Source organism: Labrus mixtus, chromosome 20, assembly GCF_963584025.1.
Source record: "Labrus mixtus chromosome 20, fLabMix1.1, whole genome shotgun sequence".
NCBI lineage: Eukaryota > Metazoa > Chordata > Actinopteri > Labriformes > Labridae > Labrus > Labrus mixtus.
In genome coordinates, this window is record NC_083631.1 from 14,378,299 (window position 1) to 14,389,421 (window position 11,123).

The following is an 11,123-nucleotide window of genomic DNA, read 5'->3' on the forward strand; positions in this document are numbered from 1 at the left end:
TTAGCTGTGCCGATTACAAGACTGTTTGGAGCTATATAAGATGTGCAGATTTTTTTTTAGTTGATAAAAATATTACTATATTTTTAAACGTGTGATTCAAACTACAAGTTCCTATTCAACCGGCTCTGCCTGCACTGCATAAATTGATGCGTTTTTGATACCGCTGCTGTCATTGGTCAGACAGCCGCTGACAAAAAGTGGGACGTTCCCGGAAAAAAATTGCAAACCGGAAGGGAAGGCCAGAGCCCAAGAAGAAGAAGAAGACAGCCGCAGCCGATGAGACCGAGCGAAACAAGAAAAAGTACTGTAAGTCAAACAACTTGAAATGATCAAATACGCGGTGAAGAGAAACGCTTACACCACGCTGGGCACAATTGTGTGCAAGGCGTTAGTCGTGTTTAGATACCCTCTGTCATATTTTTTGCTTAAACGATCAGACAAGTCCGGTTTCTGCCGAAATGCCCATCAGACTGGAAGCTACGGGCTTTGAGCCTGTTAGACCACAAACAAATGTTGGGGGGGGGGGGGGGGCAACATCCTTGGCACGGACATTAATGTGAGGCATATGATGTGTGTTCGTGCCAGCTGTAGACACAATAACAAGTCTGAGTCCCCGAGTTTGTCAAACGTCAAACAGCTGACGACGTGGGGCCCAGAAAAGGAAAGTTGTCTATTGACGTTTTACAGCTGCTAACCTAGCTAACGCGTTCCCAAACTGCAGGTTCAAAAACAAGTCGTCGGTATCTTATCTAACAGCTATTTTAATCGATGTATCTGACCGTGCCATCAGAGGCGAGGGGGACTGGAGCCACAGAACATGTTTGTGTGAGTGTATTTAACACTTAAAGGTACGATTTGTGTAAAAGTTTATTTTCACAACGTCATCAAGCACCGAACCCGTCTTTTGTGTTTCAGCTAGCCAAGTCCACTTCTACACCCTGCTAAAGATACACCACAACAACTCTTAACTACCAGTTTCATGTCAGAATATTAGTGGCACACTTTTTTTTTTTTCTTTTTTTCTTTTTCAAATGTGTTTTTTTCTGTCACTGCGGTAAACACAACTTGGTATCATGCGGTAGGCTTAGTTGGGCAATGGGCTGTGACCATATTGTTGTTGCTAAGAAGTTTTTCTTTCCTCGTTACCCTGCAGTGATAGATTGTGCATTACTGTCAGGCCCCTTACTTTTAAGTTATACTTGATGGCAAACCCGTTTTGTATGGCAGTGGCTAATCCCTCTCACTGTAATGTGCTGAAACAGTTCCATACATTTTTAGCATACTGTTAACAAGTTTGCTTAAGCACCCTTCACAGGTAGTTAAGTGGGGTTTACTGTTTCTTCTTCTCAGGACAGTAAAAATGTGTTTTGGCAGAGCCATTTTTATTAAGAGTCATTAAGTCATTTTTTTTATGGTCTCAACTGATTACAATGTTATTACATTTACAGATGACAAAGCTGACAGCATTTCTGTTTTTTAATTCAGCCACTTTATACTTTATAGAGGTTCTAATGTGTGTCTCCTAACACTACACTGCAAAGATACCGATATAAAAATGCATGTTTCTTTCAGTGCTCCTTTTTATGGCTTTGTAAGAGGGACATAGCTTGGACCTTTGTGACAGAGGAAGGATTTAAAGTCATTTGCTCGAGCGCCTGTTTTTATGGCACGTGGACCTTGTCCTTTCTGAAGTGGTGACACATCTTGAGAGATGGATTGCACGTTTGCTTTCCGTCGGTATAATATTTATACTCGCGTTTGTTGTCCTGTCCAATGCTGCAGGTCCTTTCGGGCTGACTGCTAGGCCTAGTCGTGTGTTTTGATTTCTCAGACGCATTACGTAGCGATCATTCAACTTCCCAGCAACTACGTCTTCCTGTACTTTTTAAATGTCTGCAGGAAGGATACGTTGTTTTTATTTGTTACCAAAAAATTTCTGGCTAAACATTAATGGAACGAAGGTTATTTAGGTCAATGAACTGCACAAGTTCACAAAGCACTTCGAACTAGTTTGAAAACTGTAATTTGCACTCAGATTTTCATGCATAAAGGAACATTTTTGAGGTCTGCTTTGTTTTTCACACACCAGGTTTGGACATAGGAAATTTGCACAAGACTTAGGCTATACTGTAAGAGCAATATCCTATAGTGAGCAGTTATGAAACTTGGCACCTTAAGACCCACTGCTCTTTGTGTTGACATTTGTGTTGATACATGTTATGCGAGTTTGAACATTTAGCTTTTATTTTGACATAAAGGTGCAGGTTCTGGTTAAGTCTGTGGATAACTGTCTGTCTGTCTGTCTGTTTGGGAACTGGGTTTCTCTCAGAGAAGTCACGAGGAAAGGAAGTGCCTGTGATTTCCTACTGGCTTTGTTAACTTCTTGTGGGGATGAGTGTTACGGCCCTGTTAACTGTTCCTGAGTTAAGTCATCAATTCCCTCTCACTGTTCCAAAAGCCATTCTTTATTAGAAACCTGAGGCATTAAATGGAGCTGGAGCATTTCCTGTTTCATTTGAAGGCTTACAGACGGTTTTGCTTTTAAGTGTCTCTTGTTTTGCCAATAATGTGCTGGTCTTGAGGACATGGTTTCTCTGCACGTGAGTCAGGTTAGAGTTTGAAAATGTAGCCATGCAGCCCCTCATATCAGACAGCTCCAGTTCTTCGATGACCCCACCCTGCACCCACATAAAGGGAGTGGAACAAGTCCCTGCTTGTTTTCATGAAACGGCCAAAAAAGGTTATATGATTACTAATGTAATATAGTGTGTGAGTGAGTTTCCAGTTTTAGTCACTTTATGTTTGCACACTGTTCAGTGTTCTGCAACTTTTGTGTGATTTATATGTCTCTTAAAAAAAACCTTAGTTTGAAGAACGCATTCTGCATTACACTTTGCATTGTGGCTTGCAATGAAAACAACACAACACCTGATAGTTTTTTCTTTCAAATGTAATCATGGTAAAGACGAGATCCTCTGAGCAGATGCTACTGTTTGCATCACCTTCCATTGTTTTTTATACTAAGAAACAAACAATGCTGAATATGCTTCAGATATTTGGTGCTGCAACAGTCTCTGACTGACGCTCCTTTACTGAAGGATTCCACACAAAATCAGAATCATGACACTAAACAGGATACTGTAAGTCGTACTATAGTTCCCCTAGGACACCAACAATGGGAATCTGGTTTATTATTTTGTTCATACTTGTTGCAAAATTATGAAAAAGTCCCAGCTCTCCCATGAACTCTCACACAATGATATAATGCTACTGATGAGGATGATAAGGACGATGTTGATAAATATATTCATGATGACAACATTTATGTTATCATCAGTTTTCATTGTTTACATGATAATAAAAAGCAGCTAATGTCATAAGAAGTGTTATAGTGCTCTTCTGCATGCTGTAGCTGAGCTTAAAGAATATTATCTGTGACTGTTTTTTTCTGCAGGATTTTGATTTTGAAAAACACTACCATACATGTGTTTTCTGTATCTGTCTAGGTATTTACTTGGAAACACAATCATAAAGGAATTAAGTGCGATGCAATCCCCGCTCCTGCCGAGTGCTGGGATATCTTCCTAGCGGCAGAGGATGCAGGAGGCCGCGATGAATATTTCACTGGCTTTGCCTTGCCTCCTCCCACTTTCCCTGACCCATGTCCCACTGTCTGTCTCTCCCTCTCTGACCCACTTCTCTGCCGAGGTCTTTAGAGCCCATTAGGGATACCATCATCAAAGCGTCCGTCCGAGGCTGCTTGAGCCGTGTCCAGGTCTGTCTCAGTAAAACAAAGAGGCTCTGATTGCAGGCTGGATAGTCACGTTGTCTACCTTTTTGTCATAATCTGGCTTGCAGGGGCAATGATGTTGCTGATTCGGCCCTTAACAGTAACTTTATCCTCAATCAGTCCTCTGTCTGTCAAATTGATACATTGATTTGTAATTGTCATTTTAGTAGTTGCATTCTGTAGAATAACATAAGTGCAAAGTAAATCTTCTGCCCAGGACACTTATTCTGTATTCCTGTCTTTATACCTACTGGAATGAGTTCATCAGGTGAAAGGCTGCTTCATAGAGTTTTTGTCCTTTTGTCAAACTAAAAACTCTTAGTCAAATAGAAAGGAGTAGTGCTTCTTGTTATCTGTTTAGCACACAGTCTTAGCAAAACCTTTGCATAAGACAATATGCACGGGTGACCTTTCATGTTTTGTCTGCTATCGAGTTCCTGCTAATTTCCCCTAAATGTTAATTTCCTTGCACCTTGTTTTTTTTCAACTGAATCTTTCAAGTAAACCCACTTGGCTAGACTTTTGACATTTTTTTTTTTGAGTGATGTTTTCTGTAGAATCATTTTCACAAAACTCAGTCCATGGTTAGAAAAGTGAACAGGTAAGAGATCAGCTCTGCTGCTTGCAACTGAATGAGTTGTGTGAGAGCCCCTGTTTGATCCAGTGAACAGAGTGCCTTTATTCTGTCTCCAACATTGAAGCCTCTGAAGGATTCCCTCTTCTTTTTCGATAGTGAGTGCCCACCAGTTTAAGAGTCAAGAGAGGCCTGTAGTGAAAATTCAACAGAGTTATTCGCAAAACTAATGAGACTATTTTTAAAACAATAAACTGTGATGAAGCTGTACCTCTGGGTTAAACAAGAAGGAAACTATTCACTTTTATACTGCTTGATCTGCTCTGTAATCTCAAATCAAACGAATGCTGCACAGACAAGAGTCAACGTAAAGAACATAAGCAGCATATTTTCCTTCACTGTCAAAGTGAAACATGTTCTGAATATTGTAAAGACAGAGCTGTGATCTCTTGTCACATGCTGAAGCTTAAGCTCGGCTCAGCATCGAGCTGAGAGAAAGCTAAACTCTGTAGACTATCAGCAGGGACTCCTTCGGTTTTCCACATTTTTGACATCTCCCTCCTCGCTCAGAAAAACCGAAAACCTGCTGCTTGTCTTACTCTGTTTCTGCTTCGAGTTGTCCCTGTGACAGAGGTGGGGCTATCCCAGATTTTAAAGCACTCAGCAGTAAAAAAAAATGTGTTCTGCAATCTTCACTTCCTGCTTCGAGCTGAGTTGTGTTTCCTGTCCTTTGACCAAGCAGACGCAGGCTGACCTCATGTGTTGCAGCCAACTGAAGAAAGACCAAGCAAGGTTTCAGAAACGCAAAAGGAAAAAAAAGATCATTTGCTCTCTTTATTATCTCTTTATTTGTTCTATAGTTATCTGGAGCTTGAGTGGTTCAACTGATTTGAGTCTAATATGAGCAGATTCATATTTTAAAGTTGGGACTGACTCTGTGTTCACATTTGATTCATGTACCTTTGTTCTTTCTCAACATAGTGTGCTCATGGTCAGTGGAGGTTGCACTGTTAAAGTATTTAATTTATTGATTTGCTGATGAATATATTTTCAGTTTTTTGCGGTCTCTGCATGGAAACAGCTAAAGATCTTAACACGTACACTAGTCCTGCTTGAAACCTGGAGACAAACATCTGTCCAAAGATAACTCCCAGGAACCATTGTGTCCTACTGAGTGTGTGTCAGGGCTTTTAGCATTCTAAATACTTCCACCTTAACTGTGTTTTCATATTGAATCTATGTGGTTATTTTGCATATTTCTTCTTCAGTACAGAAACAGTGAGACTTTAATTGGACACTGGGTAGTTCACCGTCATGTACATAATAAACACTGTCTGGGGAACCTGTGGGAGCCTGAATGGAGGACACTGGTGTTTTCCTGCAGCTCTTGTTTACACTAAACATGGTTGAATATTAAACTCTTTATCTGGAGGCCGAGGTGTCTGTGTGAGCAGCATAAACGTCAAATGATCTGATGACAATCATGGCTAAAACCAATCTTTTCCAGCTGATAATTTATTGAACAGTAATATAGTTTTTGCAGTGGATTCAAGACTCATTATTGTGGGCTGCTAGGAAACATCTTTTTTTGTTTAAACATCATTAGGTTTAAATTGATTGTCAACAGGTGACATGGTGTTGTATTTAGAACAAAGCTTAATATGATGAATTTGTTGTGTTTTCCAGCTTCCACTGGCGAGGTCTCCTCTTCCTCTACCTGCCTAATCTGGATCTACCCCAGTCTGGCACAACCAGCCCTCGCCTGCCTCTGCACCTAGCTTGAGCTCAAAAGTCAACCAGACTTCCTCCCTCTTCTCCCGGCATCCTCCTCCTCTTCTTCTTCTTCTTCCTCTTCCTCCCAGTCTTCGACACTGCGCTATCATGGCAGGGCGAGGCGGACCAGCACGGACCAACGGCGCCGCAGCAAGCAACAAGATCTGCCAGTTTAAGCTTGTGCTGTTGGGGGAGTCGGCGGTGGGGAAGTCCAGCTTGGTGCTGCGCTTTGTCAAAGGCCAGTTCCACGAATACCAGGAGAGCACCATCGGAGGTGAGGAGTTGTTGTAATTGTTACAATTGTGTTATCGTCTCTCTGGCATCGAATGTTTTTTATGCCGATGTGACGTCTGCTGAAACCTGCAGCCCAGAGAAAGAATCAGAAACGAATCGTGTGCCATTTTTAAAGGCTACAATCAATGAAAAGTTAACTGATAAAAGTATAATAGACATTTTGACACAGAAACAACTGAATACATTTAGCTCTACTACACAACCTCAACAGATTAAATTCTGTTTTTAAAGACCTATCATTGTAATGGATGCCTCACACAGCACTACAGAGTCTCTGTTTTCCTTTTCTATGTTACTCACTCTAACTCTTCCAGCATGTCAGGGGACATAACATGAATGCTGAGGCAGAGAAAACATGTTCTTGCCAGTGTAGAGAAACGTCATGCCTCTTGGTCTCAATCTTCTCTGTTGTCAGAACGTGTGCAGCAGAACCAGTTGCTGAACCAGTTCTCTCTCTGATCACTTGACTGTACCATGAGCTAGCAAGCTCCTCACACATTGCAGACACCTACAGTATGTTCACTGTGATTGTGCAGAAAGTAATCACATTCTGACAATGTTTTTGACAGTTAAAGGCAACAAAAAAACCAAAAAAAACTGAAAATGTCCTCTCTGAATGTCGGTAGCTTTGCAGCAGAGGAATGGAGTTACGTGAAACAGGAAGGAATTGAGACAACAATTGGGATTTCCTCGACCTCCTGTAGTCCAGTGAAACTGCTCAAAGCGTATCGTTTGATTTTAGGCAAGATGATAATAATCTGTTTTTCCCTTTGACACAAATTTGAGTTTTTTTTTTCCCTCCCTTGAAGTGTAAGGAGCCTGAGGGCTACAGAAGGAAACTTAAAGAAGGTGCATGTCCCCAGTACAGCTGGAAAAACAACAGATGAACAGGTTTCCACTGGAGCTTCTGTTTTCTCCGAGCGGCCTTGTTCAATCTTTCATTAACTTTCACACATCTTGTGCACCTGCCTCCTACAGACTCAGTACTCAGCCCCCCCCCCCCCCCCGGCTTATTGCTTTGTCAACATGCAGGGTTTAACAGAGGCTTGAAGGTAGCGCTCAATGTGTAGCGCATAATATTTGTTGTTCCTTTTGCTTCTTCTATAGAGCGCCATTGCGTGAAAACTTTGCCATTCATACCCTGAAACACGGTGATTGTGATGTCATGATGGTTTAGGGTCATCAAGCGTTTGTTGACAGTATGAAGTATGGATGCACAGAGGAAATGATGGGGACGGGGGGGAGGGGATACAACGAGAGGCGATGATGTGTAACAAAGGTCTCCAGCCACCATCACAGGTGTGTTGCAGCTGATTTAGGATCCACATCTGAGGTCACTTAGGCCACATCTGTCAACACACGGCCGCACAGTAATGAAAGCGGTGGAATGAGGACATGTTGTAAGAGAGTGAAGAGAAGCGCCTGTCGTCTGCGACCCTTCCTCTAAGCTGCTCATTCTGTCGAACAAAAAGCTGAACTGCAGCAGGGAAGAGTTTTTTTTATTTTTATTATCGTTTAATCGAAATACACATTTAACCCTTAATAATTGAATGATCATCAACATTGTCGACACTCAACTAATGCAATCATGCATTATTTACTGTTCTAGAATTTCATCTTGATTATATTATTTACAAAATGCCAAGAGACTCTGTAAGTCTGAGCGCAGAACGATGTGTGCAAGATGCTGCTTGTGTGTCCAACACTCTCAGATGACACGTGTAGAGCGGTGTTAAACAGGGAGAAGCTGAGGAGGGATCCCGTTTCAAGACAGGAACTGAAAAGTACATTAGTTCAGCCTTTTTGAAAAAGTTTGGAAACAATCTGCTGTAATGCTCTGAAATCATTCACATATCAGCTAGAGTTCTATTTTTAGTGTCGTTTCCGTTTTGCTTTCATGTTGAACCAACGTTTCTTCTCTTACTTCCCTCTGAGTAAAGTGGCCCAAGAATGTGTGGACAGGATGCTCAGTGCTTACGTTGTCCAAGGTCTCCAGACACGTCAGCATGTTTTAGATCCCACTGAACTTGTGGTCGGCTGCATGCCTGGTCAAAGATTACACCGCTTTAAAGTATGTGCTTTGTAAGTGTGCGGGCCGTTTCCTCCGTCATGTGACAGCCGGCTGAGTCTGCAGTTGTTGCCTGCTAGTTAAACTGTGTGTACTTACTGTACACCTGAGACTGTTTTCCTTTTGTGTTCCAGCTACACTCAAACTCTGAATCTCTCCTGTGTGGTCACTTTGATGTAGTATGGTGTCTTTATTCAACTATCATCCATCTTTTGTTATCTTTTTGTCGTTCCAGTGATGAGTGTTAACTTTCCACCATGTTTCATCATCATCACGTTTTGAAACTTGGATAGCACGCGTGTCATTTTCTACAAATCTTCCCTCACTGTGATGGGTGTTCTTCTCTTTCCAGCCGCCTTCCTCACACAGACCGTATGTTTGGATGATACAACGGTCAAGTTTGAGATCTGGGACACCGCGGGACAGGAACGGTATCATAGCTTGGCGCCCATGTACTACAGGGGAGCCCAGGCCGCCATCGTGGTCTACGACATCACTAACACAGTAAGTCACATGCAGTGTGGCGCAAGAGTCAGGAGTCTTGTGCCGTTTGCTGATCCTTGTCTTCCAGCTCAGTTGATGATTGTTAAACTGAAGAGACAGCCACAGACCTTTGCTCTTTAAGCTCTTAAAAGTGATATGGAATGTGTAGAAAATGAAATTTGACAGCGCTTAGTTTATTGTGATTCTGCTTGTTGTTTTCTTTTTTAAAGGACACATTCACACGTGCTAAGAACTGGGTGAAAGAGCTCCAGCGACAAGCCAGCCCAAACATCGTGATTGCACTGGCAGGAAACAAAGCCGACCTGGCCAACAAGAGAGCTGTAGATTTTCAGGTAAAGAGGAACATTTACCGCCTGATGTTTACCATGAAATTCCTCAATAAGTGAATGTATTAAAGGCCTGATGTTGACCACTGCAATTGTCGTATGTCGCTCTCTAGGAAGCACAAGCATATGCAGATGACAACAGTTTGCTCTTCATGGAGACTTCAGCCAAGACTGCTATGAATGTCAATGAGATTTTTATGGCTATAGGTGAGTGCTAACCATTTTACTGTCATGAAGAGCTTCAACTATAGAAAATATGTCTGAGTTGATTTTTAACGGGGGGGGGCGCTAATGACACAGAGTAATTTAGTTGAATAAATATTACAGCTCTGATCAATCTGACAATATTGCTTTTGTTTGTCTATGCATTAAATCTTAAGACGGCTGTGTTGTAAAAATCCCAAATAAAACGTTTGTGACTATTATGTCAAATGGACAAAACTATCCAGAAATAATTGGCAGAATAACTAATAACATACCGGTAAGTGATGGAGCTGTTATAAATGCGTTGTACTTTATCCCCAAAAACAGCCAAGAAGCTCCCTAAGAACGAGCCCCAGGGTGGAGCGGGCGCTGCCGGACGAGCTCGAGGAGGCGTGGACCTGCAGGAAGCTGCGCCGCAGGGCAGAAGTGGCCAGTGCTGTGGGGGCGGGAACTAATTAACTAACTAACACAACATTGAGTCAGCTGATCCAACCAACCTACAGCTTCGATCAACCAGACCAGATATTAGCCAGCTGTCATACAATGTCCCATCGGTCAAACCAAACCATGGTTCGGACCAACAACCCTTCAAGCACCAATAGACTGTTTGGCAAACAAGTCCACTGGCCAGTAACCTGCCAGAGCCCCACTGATGGTTCCAGCTGAAGAACCAACAAACAGACCAAGAAATCAATTCACAGAATCGTATTTTATCCCCAGGAGTCCCCGATCTATGACCTCTCTATTGATGATGGACACTTGACATCACCTTAGGGGGAAAAAAAAAAAAATCCCATTTACAGAAGAAGAAAAAGATCAGTCATTACAAATGGCACTTACTAGAGCCATCTTCCTCATTTTTTTTCTGTATTTGTGTAAAAGAAAAAAACGTAACAGGAAGGAGTTAAAAGCGGCTGACTGGCCCTGTATTTTCTCTGCTACCCGCTGCATCCCCCATTGCTCCAAACATGTATAAATTATATCCACCATGGTCTCATGACTCCATTAAAACTTCGGTCCAGGTGCATGCAGCAGTCCTTTACTTTACTGTCTTGTTCCTGGTCAGCTTCCTGGAAGAAATGAAGAGAGAAGGCTCTGAACAGCAGGACGGGGACTGGCGGAAATATTTTTCTCATTAGAGCTCTGTAGATTGAATTATTACTTGGTTATTGTTATCACTATTATTATTACTTCAACTTCTTTTGAAACAGGCTGTTCAATATGATTTTAAAGCCTCGACTTTAAGGTTTTACAATCATCTATGTTATCAAACCATATACAGTAAATAGTACTTTATTAACATTGTCACTCATAAGTAATTTTAGCATCAATGTAATGTTTTTGAATCATCAGTGTACAATGACAAAATACAAGATTTGTTTTCTTGACCAAAATCACGACTGTGTATTTACAACATTGCTGTATTTGTATCAGACTTTTCAAGTTTATAATCAATCAGTAGTTACTGTCTAAACAATATCTTCCCAATCTCTACAGGATGTTTTGTTAACCTTAATGTGATGGTTTTTTTTTTATGTCTTAATTTTTTTTCTGAAGATCTATGGTATTAAATGCACTGGTTCTGTCTCA

General features: G+C 41.6%; 1 protein-coding gene across 1 annotated transcript; it reads left to right on the forward strand.

Moving 5' to 3' along the window:
• The first annotated feature begins 223 nt into the window (after window positions 1-223).
• Window positions 224-11,123, forward strand: rab5c (RAB5C, member RAS oncogene family). The gene is made up of 6 exons (XM_061027055.1): window positions 224-306; window positions 6,051-6,411; window positions 8,852-9,003; window positions 9,213-9,335; window positions 9,443-9,536; window positions 9,861-11,123. The coding sequence occupies exons 2-6, from the start codon at window positions 6,246-6,248 to the stop codon at window positions 9,986-9,988; spliced, it is 663 nt and encodes a 220-aa protein (XP_060883038.1). The 5' UTR covers window positions 224-306; window positions 6,051-6,245; the 3' UTR covers window positions 9,989-11,123.

Bases quoted from the DNA above. Each gene is read 5' to 3' on its own strand.
- rab5c (XM_061027055.1), top strand. From the start codon at position 6,246: ATGGCAGGGCGAGGCGGACCAGCACGGACCAACGGCGCCGCAGCAAGC. The intron at 6,412-8,851 runs GTGAGGAGTTGT...TTCTCTTTCCAG, and splicing joins CCAGGAGAGCACCATCGGAG to CCGCCTTCCTCACACAGACC. The intron at 9,537-9,860 runs GTGAGTGCTAAC...CCCCAAAAACAG, and splicing joins TGAGATTTTTATGGCTATAG to CCAAGAAGCTCCCTAAGAAC.